Raw genomic sequence first — 24720 nt, 5'->3', positions numbered from 1 at the left:
CGGATCAGATATTGATCCGATCAGATACTATACCACTAAGAGAGGCGTATGCTGCGTGCGTGGGTGTTAGCGGTACTGGCACTAATCTGACGCTGCCTGGGGCGACGCATATCACCGCCGGGCGATCAGGGGGCTAAACCTTTATTCGGTAATAAACGGCGGGTGCCCTGACACTATAAAAAATAAACGAACTAAGCAGCGTCACCCGTAACAGTTATACGGTGATCAGTGGTGAAAGGGTTAACTAGGGGGCAATCAAGGGGTTAAAACATTTATTAGATAGTATATGGGGGTCCCTATCGCTATAAAACGCTGACGGCGAACCTAAATATTTACCTCACTAACTAGCGTCACCAGCGACACTAATACAGCGATCAGAAAAATGATCGCTTAGTGACACTGGTGACAGGGGGTGATCAAGGGGTTAAAACTTTATTAGGGGGGGTTAGGGGGGTATCCTAGACCTAAAGGGGGGTAATACTAACTGTCCCAACACTGTAACTGTCACAAACTGACACCAATGCAGTAATCAGAAAAAAAAAAAAAACTGCTGGTGTCAGTTTGTGACAGGGGGGGGGGGGTGATTGGGGGGGGGATCGGGGTGTTTTGTGTGCCTGGCATGTTCTACTGTGTGTGTAGTGTTTGTGCACTCACATACCTGTCTTCTCTCCTCGGGCCGGAACGGAAATTACCGAGCCGAGGAGAGATGACATCATTTCCTTTGCTGCTGTTTAGCATACAGCAGCAAAGGAATGTTCTCATTGGCCGGCGGCGATCGCGAGGGGGGGGCCACGAACGGATGGCCTCCCCCTCATCTCCGATCGCCGTGGGAGAAAAGACGACCGCCTCGGGCACCGGGGGGGGGTCCGATCGGACCCCCCACCCGCGGAAGGCAAATCACGTATATGTACGTGATTTTGCCTGTCCGTGCCACCTTGCCGACGTAAATCGGCGTGAGGCGGTCGTCAAGTGGTTAACCTAATGACGTACAGGTACATGATTTGTCGTGAAGTGGTTAATGTAAAAAGTGGTAAGCATTGTACTCCCAAAGGGGTTCATTTACTAAAGCTAGAGAGGGCAAAATTAGTCACAATTCTGCAGGGAAACCAATCAGCTTGTTTAATTAAGCTTTAGCAATAAAACTTGGAAGCCGATTGGTTTCTCTGCAGAATTGTGACTAATTTTTCCCTCTCTAGCTTTAGTAAATAAACCCCAAAGTGACAATTGCATCAAAGCTCATCACAAAAAACAGCATCATCCAGTCCACAGTACATCATAATATGTGACAGGACAAATGAAGGTCCAATAGGCTAACGTGTTTCGAGGACTAGCCTCTTCCCCCAGAGCCATTTTTGTGATGAGCACCTGGCACCTGCCCTCCGGCGGGCATACTGATGTCATCGATATGTCCTCCACTCGACGTACGTTTTGTCCTAGAAGATGTCGTCACTGGGGCAACGGAGATGCACAGCTGCATCACATTCTGAGTGCACCAGTTTTATTAAATCTCTCCCTGCCTGCTTCAATAGAAACACACATTTTTGTAGCCTAAGATGGCAAGAAACTCCACTGTTCTTTCCTCTTACTCCCCCCTCCCTTTTCCAACAGACTGGGTTGAGGCTGCACTGTCCACTGTTATCTCTTTCAGGGAAGCAGCACTAAGAGGGCAGGAGTCAGCCATATTTAAATTTGTAAACTGCAAGTGTCTGAGTAAGAATTGTAACAAATAGTTTACTGGGTCAATAGGTAAGTGGGTCAATAGGTAAGTGCACACTAGCAGAATTGCCAGACCTTGATCACAGCAAGTGAATTTGTAAATAAGTGCACATCAGGAGAAATGTGAGATACTATAAGCACATCTGGAAGGAAACAATAATCCGCCCTGCTCTGGCATTTAACAGCAATGACTAGTTTCGCTTTCATTTATGTTTGCTTTGTCATTTACATGAAGTGTAGAACATCGGTCTGGTTCTCTCACACGTCTCTTCGTTCATCATGGGTCTCAGTAGTTCTGAGAAGGAGGGCTGCCGACAATTACTGTTCCAGATGGATGTGTCTGATTTATTGTCCCTGTACAAGACTGTCAGCAAAATCGAAACACCGGTCCGTGTCAAAGCAGGTAAGACATTCTTTTAGCCAAGTGAGAATTTAACCACTTAAGGACCAGAAAGGATTTGCCCCATTAATGACCAGGCCATTTTTTGCAATACGACACTGCGTCGCTTTAACTGAGAATTGCGCGGTCATGCGACGCTGTACCCAAACAAAGTTGATGTCCTTTTTTCCCCACAAATAGAGCTTTCTTTTGGTGGTATTTGATCACCTCTGCGGTTTTTATTTTTTGCACTATAAACAAAGAGCGACAATTAAAAAAAATATATATTTTTACTTTTTGCTATGATACATATCCAAAAAAATATATATAAAAAAACAAATGTATTCATCAGTTTAGGCCGATATATATTCTTCTACATATGTTTGGTAAAAAAAAAAAAATCACAATAGGCTTATGTTGATTGGTTTGCGCAAAACAATGGGATAGATTTAGGGACTTTAATTTTTTTTATTGTTTCTACTGGTAATAACGTCAATCTGCGATTTTTAGTGGGACTGCGAAATTGCGGTGGACAAATCTGATCCGAAATGACACTTTTTGGGAACCAGTGACATTATTACATTGATCAGTGCTATAATAATTCACTGATCAATGTAAAAATGACACTGGCAGAGAAGGAGTTAACACTAGGGGGCGATCAAGGGGTTAACTGTGTCCCCCTAGGTGTGTTCTAACTATGGGGGGGATGCGCTGCCTGGGGCATGACAGAGATCACTGTTCCCAATTACTGGGAATGGGGATCCACCTTGTTTACAAAGGCAGATCTCTGTTCTGCCTCTGTACTAGGTGATTGCGGGTCACCTGCGGACATCAAGTCCACCCGACCCACGGGCACGCCCCGCAGCTGCGCCTGTGCGAGCCAACGTACAGGGCCGTCTTTAATATTGACTGGACCCTGGGCAAACATTTTCTTGGGTCCCCTCTTCCATGCAATTTCACTCTCCACATGCTTGGGACATACAATAAATAGCAGCTAGATTCAAAATCAGTTTACTTAATCAGATCAGGCAGCGATTGTGATTGGTTGCCAGAGGTTACAGTGTATCATTACCGCTCACTGACTGGCTGCTAGAGGTTACAGCACACATTATGGCTCAGTGTTTATTTTCTAGAGGTTACAGCACATGACTTCTGCTTGTGGTTTGGTTGCTAGAGATTACTGTACATCAATACTGCTAGAGGTTACTGGACATCTATACCACTCACTAATTGGTTGTTAGAGGTTACTGCAAATTATTACTGCACATTATTAGTGCTCACTGATTGGTTCCTAGAGGTTACTGCATATCCTTACTGCTCAAGGATTGGTTGCAAGAGGTTAGTGCACAGCTTAACTGCTCACTGATTGGTTGCTAAAGGTTACAGCACATCATCTCCTCACTGCCTGCACACCATGGACTGGGGAGGTGAGGGGACCCATCAATAGACAGAAAACTCCTAGGAATCCTAGAACTCCTGGGATCAGTGGCAATGCTGGGGGGTGATCAGTGGCAGTGGTGGGGGGGATGGGATTAGCTAGGTGTACACTGTGGCAAATTCTGAATCATGTAGACAAAGCTGGAAATCTTTGGCAAGTATATAGTAGGGGATTCTACCAATGTAATGGGGAATTGACCACCAATGCGAGGGGGGATTTACACTGACCATCAATGTGAGGGGGAATTTGCACTGACCACCATGTAATGGGGGATTTTACGCCACCCACCAATAGAAAAGAGGGATTTCTACACTGACACCAATGTAATAAGAGCATTTACACCAACCACCAGTGTAAGGGGGGATTTACACTGACAACCAATTTACAAGCCGACCTCAATGCACTGTCTAATTGGGCGACTATGTGGCAGATGAGGTTTAATGTTGAGAAATGTAAAGTTATGCACTTGGGGGCTAGGAATATGCATGCATCATACATGCTAGGGGGAGTACAACTAGGGGAATCCGTGGTGGAGAAGGATCTGGGGGGTTTTGGTAGATCATAAGCTCAATAATAGCATGCAATGCCAAGCTGCGGTTTCCAAAGCGAGCAAAGTCCTTTCTTGTATTAAGAGAGGTATGGACTCTAGAGAGAGAGAGATATAATTTTGCCCCTGTTCAAATCACTAGTAAGACCTCACCTGGAATATGCAGTTCAGTTTTGGGCACCAGTTCTTAAAAAGGATATCGGGGAACTGGAGAAAGTGCAGAGAAGGGCAACCAAACTGATAAGAGGCATGGAGGAGCTCAGCTATGAGGAAAGATTAGAGGAACTGAATTTATTCACTCTTGAGAAGAGGAGAATAAGGGGGGATATGATAAACATGTTCAAATATATAAGGGGTCCATATAGTGAACTTGGTGTTGTGTTATTCTCTTTATGGTCAATCCAGAGGACACGGGGGCATCTTTACGTCTAGAGGAAAAGAGATTTCATCTCAAAATACGCAGAGGTTTCTTCACAGTAAGAGCTGTGAAAATGTGGAATAGACTCCCGCCAGTGGTGGTTCTGGCCAGCTCAGTAGATTGCTTTAAGAAAGGCCTGGATACTTTCCTAAATGTACATAATATAACTGGGTACTAACATTTATAGGTAAAGTTGATCCAGGGAAAATCCGATTGCCTCTTGGGGGATCAGGAAGGAATTTTTTCCCCTGCTGTAGCAAATTGGAGCATGCTCTGCTGGGGATTTTTTGCCTTCCTCTGGATCAACTGAGGGTATAAAATTGGGTATATTAGATTGTACGATATTTTTTATTTTATTTATTTATTGTTTTTAAGGTTGAACTGGATGGACTTGTGTCTTTTTTCAACCTGACTAACTATGTAACTATGTAACTATGTAACCAATGTAATGGAGGATTTTACATCAACAGCCAATAAAGTGGGGTTTCTACACTGGCCACCAATGTAAGGGGGATTTACACTCACCATCAATTTAAAGGGGGCAACAGAACTTTACACTGAGATATCGGGAAACAGCACGGGACTAAAACTTCAAGGGATAAGGGAATTTAAACTGGGATAGTTGGCAAGTATGAGGCAGCTGCTTTGGGCCCCACAACAATGATGGGGCCCAGGGAAGCTGTCCCTTTTGCCCTGCCTTAAAAACAGTCCTGTTGATGTACAATGACAGCGATTCCTGCAGGAGAGCCAACCAGCCGCAGTACTTAACTGGTTAAACTGCACACAAATCAATAACTGGGACATGTGTATTTTATAGCGACCTGCTGAACACACACTGTTCATTATAACATATATAGAGAGGTATATAACATAGGTTAGAAAAAGACCAATGAACAATTATGTAACTTAGTGACTTGGCTCAGAACAAATCTGGGTTTCTTCAGGTAATAATATATCAAAGACCATCCCTAATATTCAGAGAAAGATTAGAGTCCTAGGCAAATTTGTTGATACCCTTAGGCTGCATTCACACCTGAGGGTAGCGTCTTTGAGCGTTTTTTGTCATGTTTTTATGTGCGATTTTGGCGTGTTTTTATGCGCGACTTGCACTCTTTTATACATCATTTTTAAGCTTTGGTGGTTTTTTATTAGCCCATAGAGAAAACTATTATATGTTGCATCATTTGTTTCTAGGTATTTCAGTTATTTTAGCTTTTCCATCAGCTTTTACTTCTATTTTTTATTATTAGTTATTTATTTTTATTTTTTTTTCATTAGGGTAAGGGGTTAGGATTAAGGGTTAGGGTTACCTATTATTTTTTTTTTTAGGGTATTAAAGTGGTTGTAAACTCAGAAAAAAAACCCTGCAAGACAAAGGCTACTACTACTACTACATAATAATAAATAAATAATTAACCACTAAACTTAACCCCTCACCCTTAAAAAAATAAAATAATAATAAATAACTAAACATCCTAACTAGGGGTGTTGAAAATGATCGGCGCATCGATGCATCGGGATTATACCCTTCCCGATTCGGCATCGATGCGGTAACCTGGCATAATCGATTATGCATGACGTCATTCTGGCTCCGCCCCCCCTCGCACAGCAGTGTCTTCGCTGGAATGACAAGCCGCCGATCGGCTGGCTGGTGCTTCTCCCTCCTGAACGGACAATGTAATGTCAGAGTGCTGCCCCCACCCATGCTCTCCCCCTCCTCTGGGATCTGTGTCTCTGGACAGTGACACCGATCATCTCCCTGATGGGCGGGCGCTGAGACTGCACGGAGCTGAGACACACAGAGATCACTGCAGCTGTGTTAACAGTCGTCGGATGAGACATAGGGTAGGCTTCAGGAAACGAGCTGTGAGGAGAGGAGGGGGGATGGTAGGAGTGCTCCGGAGGTGAGAGCCTGTCATGCTTGATATATGTGAGGGGTGAGTGCATAGAAGTGGCACAATCCCCCCCACCTGCTGCAACTATCCAGTGTGTGTGTACTGTATGTGTACTGTAACACATTGGGGGCTGCACAAACTTTTATTGTCAAATTTCTTACTGTGATTTCCCTATCATCTCTCCCCTCTGGAACCATCTACTGATCTGCAAGCAGTATATTTCTTGCTGATTGGAATGTCTTTCTTTTTTATTTTTGCAGTAATGTTGAACTGTTTACTATCCAAGTTGCTGCCAAAAGACTCAATGGATTTGTTAAAGTGATACTAAAAGGGTATTATTTTTTTCTTTAAAATAAAAGATATCATACTTACCTGCTGATCTCCTGTACTATGTCTGTGACCATCTCCTGTACTATGTCTGCAGTCTCTGATCATCTCCTGTACTATGTCTGCAGTCTCTGACCATCTCTTGTATCATGTCTGCAGTCTCTGACCATCTCCTGTACTATGTCTGCAGTCTCTGACCATCTCCTGTACTATGTCTGCAGTCTCTGACCATCTCTTGTATCATGTCTGCAGTCTCTGACCATCTCCTGTACTATGTCTGCAGTCTCTGACCATTTCCTGTACTATGTCTGCAGTCTCTGATCATCTCTTGTATCATGTCTGCAGTCTCGGATCATCTCCTGTATTATGTCTGCAGTCTCTGACCATCTCCTGTACTATGTCTGCAGTCTCTGACCATCTCTTGTATCATGTCTGCAGTCTCTGACCATCTCTTGTATCATGTCTGCAGTCTCTGATCATCTCCTGTACTATGTCTGCAGTCTCTGACCATCTCTTGTATCATGTCTGCAGTCTCTGACCATCTCTTGTATCATGTCTGCAGTCTCTGATCATCTCCTGTACTATGTCTGCAGTCTCTGATCATCTCCTGTACTATGTCTGCAGTCTCTGATCATCTCCTGTACCATGTCTGCAGTCTCTGATCATCTCCTGTACCATGTCTGCAGTCTCTGATCATCTCCTGTACCATGTCTGCAGTCTCTGATCATCTCCTGTACCATGTCTGCAGTCTCTGATCATCTCGTGTACTATGTCTGCAGTCTCTGATCATCTCTAGCATATCCACAGTCTCTGACTATCTCCAGCTGGTCAGAGACTGCATACATGATACAGGAGATGGTCAGAGACTGCAGACATTGTACAGGAGATGATCAGAGACTGCAGACAATGTCTGCAGTCTCTGACCATCTCTTGCAGTAGGTCTGCAGTCTCTGACCATCTCTTGTACCATGTCTGCAGTCTCTGACCATCTCCCCTAGTATTTTGGGGAGAGCCTGGAACTCCTTTAAGTTGTTGTCTGCTGTGTTTAGACTTTGCTACATGCAGGGAGTGTTGTCTTTTTTTTAAAGAAAAGATCGAATAAAAAAAAATGGAGTTCTCCTGACAGCTTGAATTTTTTTTGATGAAAACCATGCGCACCTCGGCTGTAATCGTGATGCATCGTGATGCATCGCGGAATCGAATCGAATCGTTGACATGATAATCGTAATCGAATCGAATCGTGAGGCCAGTGAAGATGCGCACCTCTAATCCTAACCCTAACACAAAGTATATAAATTATTATTAACTTATTCCGTTTTGTTCGTTTTTTTGGTGTTTATTATTATTTTACTATTATTATTACTATTAGTTATTATTATTATTATTATCAATAATGATAATAATAATCATAAGTTATTTAATATTTTTTAAGGTTAAGGGTTAATTATTATTTATGTATTATTACATATTATTAATTTATTCTATTTATTTATGATGATTTTTAGTTATGTGTGTATTTATTTTACATTTATTTGGTCATATATTATTTCAATATGCACACAAAACCGCGTGAATGGCGCGTTTCTATTCATTTTTATGAGAATAAATGGCTTCAGGCCACTTGGAGTGGAGATGTGAACCATAACCATAGAGAATAATTGATTTGTTCTCCTCCAGCGTTTTGGAGCTTCAAGCTCCAAAGCGCTAAGGTGTGTATGGGGCCTTAGAGCTGATTGAATCAATGTTTCATTGCTCCTGAAAAATGGTGAAATCAAAAGCAATTGTTGCATATATACCTGCATGCCATTTTGTACAGCAAAGAGAGTGGGAAAAGAGATTGCTAACCATGCAAATATATTCTAAAATGGATAGTTGTTGGCACCCCTAGAAATTATTTTAAATCGGATCATAGTGATATATAACTGTTTTCTGTAATTAGTATCACACATATTCAATCTTGTAATCAATCAGTAAGCCTTTTTAATTGGAGAAAGGTAGCCATTGTGCTGTTTGATATTATTGCGTGCAGTTGGTCGATCGTCCCGCACTACTTACCCCATCCAGGTCACAGGCGGCTTCGCCGGCTTCCCCACTGCTTCTCCTCCTTGGCGGCTTTTGGGGTGGCTTCGGCTGCTTCCCAGTTACTTCTCCTCCTCGGTGGCTTCCCAGCTGCTTCCCCAAATCTGTATCTGATCTTTATCTGAGCAAGCAGCCCGGCAGGTCAGGAAAGGGAGGGGAAAAGCGAGCGCCCCCTCCTGAACCATACCAGTTCTTAAATAGGTACAAGCTGGGCCGGTGACCTCACAATAAGGCGGGGCAGAGCAGAGCCCTCCTCCCCCAAAGCACCTCCCCATGTTGAGGGCATGCGGTCTGGTATGGTTCAGGGGGGCACTCGCTCCTCCCCTCCCTTTCCTGACCTGCCAGGCTGCATGCTCAGATAAGGGCCTGGTTTGGATTTGGGGGGGCCCCACGCCATTTTGTTCACATATATTTTTGCCAGCATTTCTTTTTTTTACATTCAGCTGACAGCTGATGACTCATTGGTTGTGAGGAATGCAGCAGCCGGCTTCCCGGTCCGCTCCTTAGCAAGCAGCTATACACAGATTTTTTAAAGAAAACAAAAGGCAAAATGCACAAAAACCACATGCAAAATGCATCAAAAATGCAGGTTTAAAAATGCAAACGCACCGCAAAATGTGCCTGAAAAACGCATCAACCACAACCGCATCAGATGTGAACCTAGATTAAAGGCTATAAAATCTTCTCCAAGTAGCAGGATGTTCCTGTGACTATATTTTCAGATATTATTATTAGTTTAATGTTTAAGGTCCATGGGAGTGTAGCCCTGAAGAGGAAATCAGTCCTAGATTGCACAGAAGGTTAGTGTAGGTAGACAAAGAGCCAAGCAAAACCTTCAAATAAGCTGAACTCCAAGGTCAAGATAGATCAGTGTCCATGACTCTAAACTCACATTTTTTATAAAATAAAATAAAATCAGTATGTTTAAATATAAGTAGAACATACCTTCTATTTCTTTCTTCCTTTGCTTCATCACTCTCAAATACATGCTTTTTTCTGTTCTTCTCAGACTTCCTCTTCTCAGGTGGCTATATTTGTTCTCCATGTTCCCTTGTGTATGTGAACTTAGCCACCCTTTCCTGCTCACCCCTGAGATGGACTACGTCATTCAGATACATTCAACTCTATAGGAGTTGCAGTACGCATAGAACGTATCATGTGGCCAGAAATAATGCACGCTCTATACTACTTGAGGTAAGATACATCAGTAGAGGATAGAGAGCATGCAAAGGACAAAAATGAAGCCTGAAAACAATTACAGTATAAGAGACCTTTTAAACAGAAAAAAAACTGAGCCATAATATACTTGATATTTTAGAACAATTGAGTTTAGCGTCACTTTAAGTGACAGTGGGCTCAAAGGAAGAAGACTCAGGAGGACTCCACTGTTGAAGGAAAAACATAAAAAAAACAGACTGAAATTTGCTAAACTGGATATTGACAAGCCACACTGATTCTGGAAAGATGTCCTTTGGACAGATATGTCAAAAATTGAGCTTTTGGGCAAAAGTTGAGCTTTCAGCCATGTGTTGGACATAGGAGGCTTTCAAAGCAAAGAACATTGCAACTACTGTGAAACATAGAGGAGGCCCAGTTATGTTTTAGGGCTGCTTTGCTGCGTTTGGCAGGGGGTTGGCCTAAATCTGTGCTAGGCACATCTCATCTCAAATTTCTGGACTATCAAGAAAATCTGTAATAAAACCTACTGCCCAGTGTCAGAAACTCTGACCCAGTCATAGATCATGGATCTTCCAACAGGACAATGATCTGCGAAAAGCACCCAAGGATAACTAACAAAGTGCTGCGTAAACTGTTGGCGCTATATAAATCCTGTATAATCATATTAATAAGTAAAAAACATTGGACTATTCTGAAGTGGTCATCTATGAGCCCTGATCTGAATCCTATTGAACTTTGGAACTCTATGGAAAGGGCTGAAAACGTGCCATCTGGAAAAAGGATCCTTCAAACTGAGGCAGCTGGAGTAGTTTGGTCAAGAGTGGATGTGACGGGAGTCACTAATAGGGGCACAGGGTGAATGAGAACCCCACTATGATCTGTGCTAGTCAGACTCAATGCTGTATATATAATGTGTGCTGTCTCATTATGTTGTGTACTATTTGCTGTGATAGTTGGGGTGTGACTGTATTCTATTGTCTATTGTGGTTGTCTGCCTCAACTATTATGGAATGCCTGAGTGTCTTGCTGTGAGGAAAGAGGGAGGGGGGAATCCTCCAGTAGCCCCCCTGTTAAGACTGTTTACTGATGAGAAGTTAAACACACCTGACCTGTGTGTCCATTGTCAGTGGACAGTTTAACCCGCCCTGTTTTCCAAGGGTGGGGGGAAGTGTTTTGAAGTGGGATCTGTATAACATGTGTTTGAATAAAGTTTAACTGCTGCTTGAACCTCAAGACAGAGCCTTGTCTCGTACTTGGGGGAGAATTATTTGTATGGGTTCCTTGTTTGGCTGATTGAAGTGTTCGATAGCTGCCTTTGTGTTTGGGTATGGAATGTCCTAAACGGCTTTAACCCCTTTCATACTCGGGGTGTCGTTACAGTGGACAACTATGCCAACTACCTGCTGGCAGGTGCAGAGGTTTCACTGAAAGCTAAAGAAATCACTTTCCTCTAAGTCAGTGGTTCTCAACTCTTTAAGTGTTTCCTTGGGGAGATACAGACTAGGATACTAGGATACTGCAATCACTGAGCAGCAAATGATATCACCTGTGATGTATTTCAGTTATCTTGCAAACCTTGCCTGTTGGTGGGTCAGGACAGGAGTTGAGAACCACTGCTCTAAGGCAGGGGTAGGCAACCTCGACCCATCATGTCTCTGCCTCTAGGAGTCATGCTTGTGATTGTTAGGGTCTTGCAATGTCTCATGGGACTTGTAGTTTCAAAACAGCTGGAGGGTCGAGGTTGCCTACCCCTGCTCTAAGGGGCTGTGCAATGAAATATTGGGTTAAGAGAACCCTCATGTTTGTCCATGCCATTATATTTGTTGTATTGTTTAGAATATTCTGCTGAATCTACAACTAAAATCAAAAGCAAAGTTTGATTTTTACTGAATATGGAAAAAACAATTATGGTGGCAATTGCTTTGGTAAGTTGCAAGTTTCTTGTGGGTTCTTCTTTTTTCGCAGAAGGGTGCCATAAACTTGTCCACATTTGTTCAAGATTTGTCTATTGAAATATTTGTTCCAGGAAATATCCTGTACCAGTAAATATCTCATTATTTGCTTGTTAAGATATATTTCTGAATTGAAAGCTGATTTCCAGGTATGGCTATTAGTGCATAGTTACATTGGTCCAGCTTGAACCGATATAACTATGCATGTTCCATACCTGGCCAATCCCTCTGGAAGCTGAAAATCACTGTAGGCACCGCTACACCAATCTTCACTAATTTCTAAGTCCCATGCTGTGGGGCTGCCCTGAGTTGGGATTAGAGGAGTTCACTGCCTCCCTTGGCACGGGCACCATTCAGAGAACCGTTTGCATCTTCTCAATGAATACAAAGCATTATCTGATTGGATGAAGTGGAGGTTGTGACATCACCATCCCTCCTCTCCACTTTATCCATTCAGAGAATGATTTGCAACACAGGACCCAGAAGCTAGTGGAGAGCACAGTGGTAATGGTGCCTACTACTATGATTTCCAGCTTTGAGGGTGATGGGCCAGGTATGGAACATTCATAGGTACAATGGCTCAAACTATACAAAAATACCCATATCTGGAATTCAGATTTAAGTTCCCAGAGAGTCTGGCAGTGTTTATCTGCATCTTTAATTAAAGTATTATCTGAAAATTCTGCTGTGAAGGTCATTTCTCGGGCACTTCCTATCATAGGGTGACAATGTTGTTACATCCAATGGAAACTACAAATAGTTGTATCCTAGGCATCCTGCCAATAACACACTTCCTGCCCTGGAGTCACAATGATTGCTTAAGCTGGCCACACTGTATATTATACAATTTTATTGTTTGATTTCCTTTAGATTTACCTTCAACTATGTAGTACAAGGGCCTGCAGGATTGCATAAAAATTTAAAGTGTTTCGGTTTGACCTCATATTATATGGTTTTGGTAAATCTAAAGGCCATACTTAGTGTAATTTATTTATGGAAGGAAGTATTCTGCAGTCCACAAAGGAGAACTGGGCAGGGTTGCCAACATTGTTAAAGCTGTGTTAACCACTTGCCTACTGGGCACTCCCTTCCTGCCCAGGCCAATTTTCAGCTTTCACCGCAGTCACACTTTGAATGACAATTGCGTGGTCATGCAGCACTGTACCCATATAAAATTTTTATAATTTTTTTTCACACAATCAGAGCTTTCTTTTGGTTGTATTTAATCACCACTGTGTTTTTATTTATTTATTTTTTTTTTGCTAAACATACGAAAAAAGACCATATTAAAAAAAAAAGAAAAAAACAGTTTTTTTTTAGTGTTGGTTATAAAATTTTGCAAACAGGCAATTTTTCTCCTTCACGGATGTGTGCTAATGAGGCTGCATGGATGGGCACTTATAGGTTGCACTGATGGGCACTGACAAGGCGGCACTAATAGGCAGCATCGAAGGGCACTGATAGGTGGCACTGATGGGCACTGATAAGGAGGCACTGATGAGGCTACACTGATATGCAACACTGATATGCGACACTGAAGGGCACTGATAGGTAGAACTAAAGGGCACTGATAGGCAGCACTGATGGGCACTGATAGGCACTGTTGGGGCTGTACTGATCATTAGGACACTGAAGATCAGTGCCCTGATTATCAGTGCAGATGTCCCCTTTCACACTAGCCGGTTACAGTCTCTCTCCTCTCCTCATGCTGTGACAGCGTGAGGAAAGGAAAGCCAATAACCGGCAAGTGTGTTTACATCATGATCAGCTGTGATCGACTTTTTACCCTGATCTGTGGTCAGCTGTATACGAAGGACACAGCGATCACAGGGCATGGGTGGTGCGATCACGGGAGTGCGTCATATAACGCCCTCTCAGAACTGGCCGACAGTGCTGTAGCTGTAATTTTGCTACTGCATGGTCGGCAAATGGTTAAACCGAAAACCAAAATAGAGGAGGAGGATTGGGGCTGCTCTGTGCAAAACCACCGCACAGAGCATGTAAGTATGACATGTTTCTTGTTTAAGAAAAAAAAAAACATGAGCCTGTAGTATTACTTTAAAGTTGAAGTCCTGTCAAATTTTAGCTAAGGCTAAATCTACTCCCACCCATATTCTTAGCTAGAAAGAGGTCTATACCAGTATATTTACTCTATACTCTACCTATTCAGAGGTGGGTCAGGTCCAGTCACATGATCAGATCACACACCTTCCGTTGTCGCTCCCTCTCTTCTACGCTGAAGTCGGTGCTGGGACCCAATCATCTGACTGGACCAGAGCGGCTTCAGAATAGGTAAGTATAATTATCCTGTCTTTCACAGGGTAGTTAGAATAGGCTTAGAACGGGGGTGGGATCAGGTTTAGGCTTAGCTAGAATTTGAGTGGAATTTCACTCTAACCTCTTCCTGGTGGCTGTATGCATACAGTACATACCAGTGATGGCAAACCTTGGCACCCCAGATGTTTTGGTACTACATTTTCCATGATGCTTAACTACACTGCAGAGTGGATGAGCATCATGGGAATTGTAGTTCCAAAACATCTGGGGTGCCAAGGTTCGCCATCACTGGTATATACTGCCTTTTGGTGGGTGGGCTTTAACGCGGAGTGGCTGCATATATGCGTCCCTATGTAAACAATTTACTGTGCTGAGAACACGCTCCCAGTGCAGTAACCGACAGGTACCAGAAAGCTCCCGATGCATACTTGCGATCGGGAGCTTTCCGATCATGTGACTGCTGTTACTGCCAATCACAGTGGTTACATGATCGGAATACTCACCTCCTCCTCCTGGCATGTAGAACCCCTTAAAGGGCTGCGAGGCGGCGGTGGAAAGGGGTTAACTAAAATAGTACTTTTTTAGGCCTGATGTTTTAACATAGGTGTGTTGAAGGTGTTTTCCTCTAGTGCACTGGAGTGCCATTTAACAGGAGTGCAACCGCAATACATGCTTTACCTTAATTGGCCTAAATAAAAGTATGAATGTCCAGAAGCTAAAACTCAAGGGAGACCTGCCTGTAAATGCCACAGAATCTAGGCGTAGCTGGAAGCTCTGGCTTAGACAATGACGTAAAATGAAGAAGTGGGGTGATTCAATCACTGCCATCTACCCATATGGGAAATATCAGTTTTGAGTGAACTTACTCACAGCTATATTTTTATTTTATTTTCAGAACTTATTGAGAAAATCATACAAGAGAGTAATAAGGCTGAAGAGCTCTTGCGCCGGAAAAAGGTTTACCGATGCTTTATTTTTCAGTACCTGAATAACCAGAATATTTTTATTCTTGCTAACAGCACAAAGGAACAGGCCATAGAAACAGTGCTACAACACTGGAGAAAATCAGTAAGTATTACAGACTTGATAAATTCCTCAATATTCTCCTGAAAGTTTTGTCTGAAAATGTTTACAGTTGTTCTCTTGCTGCAGCTAAAACTGGTCAGAAGTGAATAGACTGCCTAATGCAAAAGGTCCTATACTACACTCATCCATTTAGGGCAAGTTTTGTACATAAGCGTACACTAGTCTATGGGCTTTACACAGCTGTGTCTAGCAGCAAAAAACAAAAAAATAGGACACAGTTGCATCTAGGGCTGTAATTTTGGCCATATTTGGTGCTATGTGGGTGTAAACGTTTGTGCTAACATAGGGTGGGTAGAGAAGGGGGACCCTATTAGCCACCACTGCTGCTCGTGACCAACCTGTCATAATTAACCATGTGTAATCAGCAGCTTCTGCATCTCTGATTACATACTATCAATCTGATCGAGTCTTTAATGCACCAGTTTATGCACAGAATGACCTTAAGTAGTCATTCATGAATGACTCCCCAAGGACTTTCTGCACATGCGCTACTAGCACATCATTGACTTATTAAGACCGACAGCGTGTAATCAGCAGTGTGGGAGTTTGTTGTACGTATATAAATGTTGAACAGATGTTCATGCATACAGCAACTATGCAGGATCTTTTTGCCAGCAAATTATTGTGTATTATACAGATGTATATTGGACACGTCCATGCTAATAAGCCATTAGGGGAACACCTCGGATGCTATTGAGAGCACTTCTGACATAGGAACATCTGGTTATAAAACGGATTTTCTAACTTGACCTTCCCTCTTTTCAGCATGAAAACTAAAGAAGGGTTAATGTATATTTGAACTTTAACACTGGACCATGCTCCCTTTTGATCTGTTCTGTATACCATTGTGAGCATTTTGTTATATCAGTTTAAGCGCAAATAAAATGTTGATCTTGTCAAGAAGTTCAGAATTCTCCTGTGTCCTCTGCACACTTCCTATGTTATCTCCACGAGATGGGAGTGGGAATGGCTGAGCAGTTTAGCAAAAAAAAAAAAAAACACTGGGCAGGGCTGACACTACTTTGTCCAAAAAAAAAAAAGCTTTGTATTGGCAGCCCAATTAATTATCGGCATTTTTCAATTTCATTTTTGCTCAGGCACTTCATATTATTAGGTGACAGTGCTCCTCCCTCTGTCTCTAATTGTCAAATCGGCTTCCAATGGAACACATGTTATGAACGCATGACCTACTGATGTCACCATCCAGAAACATCCTTATATAAGTCTATATTAGTGGGAATTGACCATTTAATGTGTATGCCCTTAATGTGCACAGACTAACGTGCATGTACATCTACTGTAATTATGTAGGTCCTGGGAATGACTATTTCTACTCACGTTTAACCCTAGTCATTCAGAAAGAAACTATTTACAGTTGTACTCGGAGTCAGAAGATAATTAAGGAAAGGTAATAGAGGAAAGCGGGAAAGTGACCTGGGGTGTGCCGTGGTCACGTAGTTAGTATGCCTAAAAGGGGGCATACCCAATAAGTAATTGGAAATAAAGAAGAAGTAAAACAAAGGGAATGGGTGGGTGGGATAACGTGAAGAGAAACGCAGACAGGAAAGGGGAAGATATTTATAGGGCGAGCCTCCTCCTACAAATACAGAGTGGCCTGCGGCCAGCCTTCCTACTTGTACTCAGAGTCTCTTGAAGATAATCAAGGAAAGGTAATGGAGGAAAGCGGGAAAGTGACCTGGGTGTGCCATGGTCACGTGGTCAGTATGCCTAAAAGGGGGCAAAAATAAAGACAGTAGGATGATCATGAAGAGGAGGTTTATTTGAAACAACTGCACCACATATTAATCAAGTGTGCAAATGCATGGGACATCTCAATGTGTGGATCTGGAATCTACCTGGAATAGCATGATGACTTCCACCTACTTAACCTCTTGATAATATGACCAGGAACCCCCTGGCGAGAGGCCGCTGAAGCAGCCCCTATCCTGAAAGAAAGACCTGAGTACGACTTAGGGTCCAACCCAAGTTCATCAGGAGGGTGCAATAATGTTTGACCAAGAGCGCTGTGATAAGGCCGTGGTAGAGGGGTTACCCATCTGGATACCCTTAAGAATGGCCTCAATGGAATGTGCCGAGAATATAGATGGCCTATCGGAATGCCGTAACGATGCAAATGTAGGATTCCTGCCAAGTATGTCTTAATGGTGTTGTGGGACAGTTCAAGCTGTGAGAGGCAGTAGGCCACAAAGTCAGAAGGCATCAAATGTTGTAACAATCAGGCCTAGGGTATCATGCTTGATAAGTCTGGAAAGTATTCCAGGCCGTGTTATAAGCCTTCCCCGTGTTGGCAGTCGACCAACACTACCGTGATAGCCTGGTGGGTATCTAATCCATCGTTAGAAGTGAGAAGTGTGGGATGGGATGACACAGGCATCTGGGACCTGCTGGAAAACATTGGATAATTAAAAATGAGATATAGAGCGTCCGCAGCTGTATTCTGTATACCAATTAATGAACCTATAGCGCAACTGCAATTTGAACTGGAGAGACTGCCAAATGAGCCTGCGTACGAAAGCCATGATCAGTAATGAACTGGACCTACCTTGCTGAAGATCTAGGAGGTAGCCTGATTGTCTGAGGCCAACTTTACAGTGTTACCTGTCCATAAGTGAACCTACACCTGCGCTGCAGACCCTATGGGGTAATCTCAACCAAAGCTGACGTCTGCAAACCTGGGAATAGCCAGACAATCATCCGACCATGGTCCTGCTAACCAGTGAGTGCCAAAAATTGCTGCATAGCCTTTGGTAGCTGCAGCATCAGTAATGACCTGAGGAGACACACCGCAACTGCAGGGATGAACATGGTGATGCCATTCCAGTGCTGAAAGAACCCGTCCCAAAAATGTAAATTGGAAAAAAAAAAACACGGAATCTAGTTTGACCTGAGAATCCGAGTCGGGGGCTGAAGGTAACAGTGCCAACACCCAAGAAATAAAAAGCCTGCCTTGGGAGATGATTCTCATGGCAAAGTTTGCATGCCTAGCAGTGATTGCAAATCCTTCCTGGAACAGACTTGGGAGATCGTAACCCATGGACACGGTCTGATTCTTGCAACATTATTCGCAGGCAGACTAGCCTGCATAGACTGATTATCTAACATGATCCCTAGGAAAGTGAGTGTAGTAACCAGGCCTTCAATTTCCTTATTTGCCAGTGGGATGTTAAGTGCAGAAAAACTGCCATAAGCTTCTGCAGATAAGCGGGGAATTCTCTAGCATTCACTTACAGAGCTAATATCGTCCCTAAAGACATGAAGGCAAGGGCTAAATCTGAAAAGGAGAGCTTATGGTTAAGCCTGTGGTCCCTGGTCTTGCCACTACGGAGACCTCACCACCAATCTGATTGTAGTCAGCTATATCGTGGGCCGCTAACAAAAGGGAAGCTAAATTCACGTCTTTACCATCTAGAATATTTTCTTGATATTGCTGGAATGAAATGAGCCGGAGTAACAGAAAGAGAACTGGCGTCATTACCTGAGGCTAAAGGTCCAACCAAGGGGGACCTGGAAAACGCTGATGTGCCGGGAATGGTGAGTCCTCTGGGGCCAGGCATGAATGGCTTTCCAACACCTCAACCCTGGCTCGTAGCTCCTGACAGGAGGTTGCCAATGAGCTCAGGGTGAAGTGAATTGTGAGAGGGATAACCCGACCGAAGGAAAGGTGACTTGCTCATGAATGGAGCCTGATGCACTGGGAATATAAATTCAGCTTTGCGAGCCGAAGCCGAGTATGAGATACCCCTGCGCTGTAGTTCAGCCATGAGTCTGGGGATGCTCCAGGATCTTAGGTAGGGCATACTGCCATGTACTGAACCCCTGGCCGGAGAAGGAGGGATGGAAGCAAAATATTCTATATCCGCCGCCTGTGACATGACCTATTTGACTGAGAACAAAGCAAATAATTTATTTATTATAAATTTCCCCACTTTTTTTTTTTTTTTCCCCCTTAGAAAAAAGGTGAGGTGCTATGAGTGTATTCCATATGGTGGAAGTGAATTAGTACCTGAGGCATAGCAGGCAAATTAAAAACGTAAACTCAGGCCTTGGATACCTGAAAACGTGTCAGACAAAGATATGAGTGTTGTGAAATGTCGAAACGTATGTGTAACGGATGAGGGGACTTGACACCACACAAGCAAATTAAAAACGTTCATCTCAATCCGTTGATACCCATAAACGTGACAGGTAACAATGTAAACGGTGTTGATGGAAATGACGCTGTACACGTGATAACATGAAGAGAAACGCCGACGGAATGGGGAGGAATGGGACAGATATTTATAGGACGAGCCTCCTCCTACAAATTCAGGCTGGCCTGTGGCCAGCCTTCCTACTTATGATCTACCTTTACTTTAAGAGGTTAGTGCATAATGACTAGCAAGAAACTACCCCATTCTACTGAAACATTCTATCACATTCCATCTTTAATTCATTTAAATTTTTATTTAATTTATTCAATTAGACAAATATAAGAAAAGGCAAAAGAAAACCAAAAAACTGTTATTTCCCTTTACAGGACACTTACGTGAACGTGGAATGTAAGGCTGAAGCCTCTGTTACTTCTATAGCCCAGCTGTCCTTCAAAATCAATGGTTTATCCATACAAAACAGTCAGGAAGATAGCAAACAAGTAGACAAAGCAGGGTTGCTTGCGACAGGGGATGCTCAGGTAGGTTTACAATATTTATGTGATTTCATGAGCGACATTTTGCAATTAATTGAGCTGTCGGTTTTTCAAGTGGACCTGACCTGACCCTCCAGTCTCCCCTATAGAGCGGCAGATGTCAGCAGACACATTCCGCTGACACCTGCCGCCATCCGATCCTGCCTGCAAAAAACAGTTGGATGGTGGTCCTATTTTCCATCTGTCCAGCGGATCAGATCAGATGGAAATGGACAGTCGGTCCATTTCCATCCGATTTCCTCATGGAGGAGAGTGGGACTGTGCCTGTTTCCGCTCTGCATAGCGGAGCAGACACGGACCTGTTATCAGCCTGCTCAGTGGGGATCAGCGGAGCGATCCCCTTTGAGCAAGCGGAATCCGCTACATGGAGGCGCCCATGTGAAAGGGGCCTTAAGGATTCTATTTGGTTGTATATTGTGGCCTTACCCAGTGTAGATATTACAGTACCTGACTAGCTATCACCGATCTGCACGATGTGCCACTTTATCAAGTACCTAATTTCATGTGCTATTAGGGCTTGTTTTTAGCAATTGACAACGTTGTGAAATTCTTTTAATGTATTGGGTTGGAGGTAATTTTGTGTTTTTTATTTTTATATATAGTAATATATATTAATAACTGTATGAAATCCGTTTCTTTTTTTTGTTTATGCTGCTCTCTGGGTGCGTGGTCCTCTCCTATATGTGTGGTTGAGTCGGTGGACCTATATTATTTGTGATTCCCCTTTTTTTGATCCCTGTATAGACCATTTAATTAGACCATTGTCTAAGATGGGATTTCTCCTGACTTTTGAGAGATTACTTTTCACTAGCTGTGCTGTGGTGTCTTCAAGACAGGAAGTGAAAAGAAATCTCCCTAGCACAATTTTTTTGCCATCTTTCAAGGACCTACTGTAAATAAAACGCAGCCATAACTATAATATTCTTTTAACAGAAAAACTCAAAGGGGTTGATTTACTAAAGGCAAATGCACTCTGTACTACAAGTGCACTACAAGTGCACTTGGAAGTGCAGTCGATGATGTAGATCGCTGTAGATCTGAGGGGAAGCTCTGAAATAAGAAGAAGCTCTGCTGATTTTTTTATTCAATCATGTGCAAGCAAAAATGCTGTTTTTTATTTTCCTTGCATGTCCCCCTCAGATCTACAGCAACTGCACTTCCAAGTGCACTTGTAGTGCAAAGTGGAGTTGCCTTTAGTAAATAACCCCCAAAGTGTTAATGTCTTTGCAATTTGTTTCAAAGTAAATATCTTTACCATAATTTTATTGTTACATCATTTAAGGCTTACCAGAAAGATGCAGCTGGTATGTCACTTCCAAACATGAACAAAGCTGCTCCAAGAAGAACTCCACAAAAAAGTAAAGCTGTCCCCCGTGCTGCAGCAAATGTACCTTCTATGGCAACCTATACTACTCAGGTGAGATAATGGTCCTGTTCAACTTTAAAAGGTCATTAAGCTTTTGTTAGGATGCCCATACATGGTATGAACAAAAATTACATAAGTTCCACCCAAAATGGACAAAGCCATATGGTTAGCATTAGGCAGAATTTGATTTTCCCTGCAGGCCTACACCAATGTCTGGTTATAAGAGGGACCTTGTGGTTGACTAGTTTTGGTGCCCAAGCACAAGGCCCTACCCCCACTCCAGCCCTGCTAGAACCCAATCTCGCCTGCTAAGGCCGAACTCTCCACCATCTTGTGCCCTGTTTCTTGCTATAGGCCTCCTCACGGCATTCCCGGCCATGGACCTTTTATATTCCAAAGAAAGAATATCCACATGTAGCCCTGGTATTTTTGCCTTTTAATGCCATGTAATGCTAAACAGTGACAATGTTATAAATTAGTATTTGGCTCCCTCTACTGGTATACTCAGGAATAGACTTGTTAATCTTTCACATAAGCCCTCACAGGAAGTGACTTAATGTTTACCTTGTGAAAGGATCTACCTACCCAGAATGCCCACTCACCTACCCATGAACACCGAGTGGCTGAACTGCATGCTGGGTAGGATATAAAAAGCTCTGTGCAGCCATTTTCTTTCTCTTCTGGACGCGTGGCATGCCTGTGAGGATCAGAGAGGAGGTGGTCCAGAGAGCCACGGCCTACATCTGCGGAGCAGAACAACCAGTGACTCTGCCTTACACCTGTGTGCTGGAGGGACAGTATGACCAGATCGGGAAGGATCCAGAGACGTCTGACGGAGCCAATTGAAAGTCTTGCGGAGTGGTGCAGCGTGGTAGAGCTGACTGACGGCAGGACTCAGACCAGCGAAACGGAGGCATCCATTCATCCAGGCCTGGTGTGGTGAGAGGGCAGACGCCCATAGTTCTTTAACGCACTTTACACACTCAGACTCATACCACAGTATTTGCTGAGACCTGTAGTTCCGCATAGGGGATCTCATACAAGCAGACTGAGTTTAAGCCGGCCTCAAGCCTATACTTTGATGAGAACTGATCCTGTGCGTTTCACAAACAACTGTACTGGAGGCAGTTATAATTGTGTTACACAGCAATAACGGTGTCAATTATTATTCTACATTATTGCTTTGCTTGTCAAACTCTTGGATTACAATCACTGCAGTATTATAGCTAGCAGAAGACAGAAGATCAAAGACTACATCTTTCACTGTAGGGCCTTGTGTTCAAGCACAGTGACAAAGGACTGCATCTTAAAACAGGAGGAGTGTATTAACAATTGTATTGCGCTGTATGTATAACTTTACATTACTGTGTTGGTACAGCGTGCTGGAAGTGGGAAGATGCCCAGCGTAAGGCATTGTTCACTCTGAGCACTAGTCCCACTTGGAGACGCACCTGTAGACGATTATCCCAGAAATCTTTATCCCTTAACCAGTTGTGAAAGTTCAGTGCATTGTCACATTACGTTTGTGTGGCAGTGCTGTTATTGTATTTACTGTTCATACCAGTCCCAGTAAAATTACATTCTGGTCAATTTCAATGTGTAGATGTGTTGTTAATTATTCTGCAGGTGAACCTACGGATATCCAGGTAAAGGCAAAAGGTACATTATTGTGTATTGCATATTGTGGGAGTGTCATTGAGTGTTAAGCTTCACACCAACATTGCACCACAGCTGTGTCAAGTGGGTTGAGCAAATTCATAGGGGGTAAGGATAGCAGAGTACAGGCCCAATTAAATATCAGCAGCTCCTTCGGGGGTCAGTGCTACACACACAATAAATAACTTCACTGCACTTTACTGGTTGTTCAGGGATTGGCAAGACAGTCGCATCACAAGGACATACATTCCTGAGTCACTTGACATACATAGTCAATCACATAAAGTGGATGATCCACAGCAGACACAGGTGAAAGCACATGCAGCACCTCACAGCCATCTCCCTACAGTCTCTCTTCTGCCCAGGGTCATCAGTACTTAAAGGACTTTGCTCTCTGTAAACACCTTCTAGTTGGGTACACCTCTCCCGGGAACCTTCCAGGGAAGAAACCTCATACAGGGATCTCCAGCCTGGTCTAAAAGGGCTTTTGCAATCCACCCTAGCCTCCACCTTCATAAGGGACAGAATGACTACAGCCAGCTCCTCCTGCATACAGGTCCACTAAACCCAGCATCTTGCCCTGTGCAGGGCCTACTTGTGTTGGTTACATGCTCATGAGTGTGGAGTGTTTGGCTCCTATGCCCCAAGACTGTGTGTGTCCCTCCCCATCTAGATTATATACTGTATTGTTGCTGATTCACCCCTGACATCACCTGTGGGAGGGCTCTACCTTAAAAGGAGCCTAACACCTAGTGTCACTACCTGCTGTACCAGACACTATTCTGGTACAGAGTCACCTAGTGGCAAAATTACTAATTACACCTGCCTATGTGGTATCTGTTGGAAAAGAACAGCATGTAATGTAAAGTTGTTAATAAACTGACAATACTTTATGCATCATACCTATCTATGCAGCAGGTTAAGATGTAGAAAAACTGTGAAAATGTGAAGCCAATAAATGGAGAAATTCAGCAGAAGAAGTTAAAGTCACTTCAAGAAAATAAAACCTAGACACTCACAGAGCTCCCTCCTAACCGCAAAACTATAGGAAGTAAATGGACTTTCAAAGTAAGGTCAGACGCAGAATGGAATATCCACAAATACAAAGCCAGACTAGTTGCCAAGGGTTACTCCCAGAAATTCGGTGAAGATTACGATGAAACATTCACTCCCGTTGTAAAACACTCCACCATCAGAGCGCTTATTAACGTTGCAGTCGGGAAGGGCATGCAAGTGAAACACCTAGACGTTAAAACTGCTTTCTTATATGGAGACATTAAGGAAGATCTCTACATGGAGCAACCACCAGGGTTTGAACAAGGAGACAAACTTGTGTGTAAACTTCAGAAGAGCATCTACGGTCTTAAGCAATCTGCAAGGATGTGGAATGAGAAAGTGAACAAAGTACTTACCAGAGAGGGATTCTCAAGAAGTAAAGCAGACCCCTGTCTCTACTCCAAGAATCAACAAGACAGATGGATATACATCCTTATCTATGTCGATGACATTATGGGGGTTATTTACTAAACGCAAATCCACTTTGCACTATAAGTGCACTGCAAGTGCACTTGAAAGTGCACTGAAAGTGCACTTGAAAGTGCAGTCGCTGTAGATCTGAGGGGGACATACAAGGAAAATTAAAAACAGTATTTTAGCTTGCATATGATTGGATGATAAAATCAGCAGACCTTCTCCTCATT

At 43.1% G+C, this 24720-nt stretch overlaps 1 protein-coding gene across 1 annotated transcript in view; it reads left to right on the top strand.

Moving 5' to 3' along the window:
• The first annotated feature begins 1873 nt into the window (after positions 1-1873).
• Positions 1874-24720, top strand: part of LOC141129166 (uncharacterized) — a 30573-nt gene continuing 7726 nt past the window's right edge. Inside the window, exons 1-4 of the mRNA XM_073617004.1 lie at positions 1874-2119; positions 15103-15275; positions 19831-19983; positions 21281-21415. Coding sequence (XP_073473105.1) covers positions 1996-2119; positions 15103-15275; positions 19831-19983; positions 21281-21415 — 585 coding nt within the window. The 5' untranslated portion in view covers positions 1874-1995. The remainder of the gene's footprint in view (positions 2120-15102; positions 15276-19830; positions 19984-21280; positions 21416-24720) is intronic.

Source organism: Aquarana catesbeiana, linkage group LG02, assembly GCF_042186555.1.
Source record: "Aquarana catesbeiana isolate 2022-GZ linkage group LG02, ASM4218655v1, whole genome shotgun sequence".
Taxonomy (NCBI): Eukaryota; Metazoa; Chordata; class Amphibia; order Anura; family Ranidae; genus Aquarana; species Aquarana catesbeiana.
This window is presented reverse-complemented; position numbering and strand designations above follow the sequence as displayed.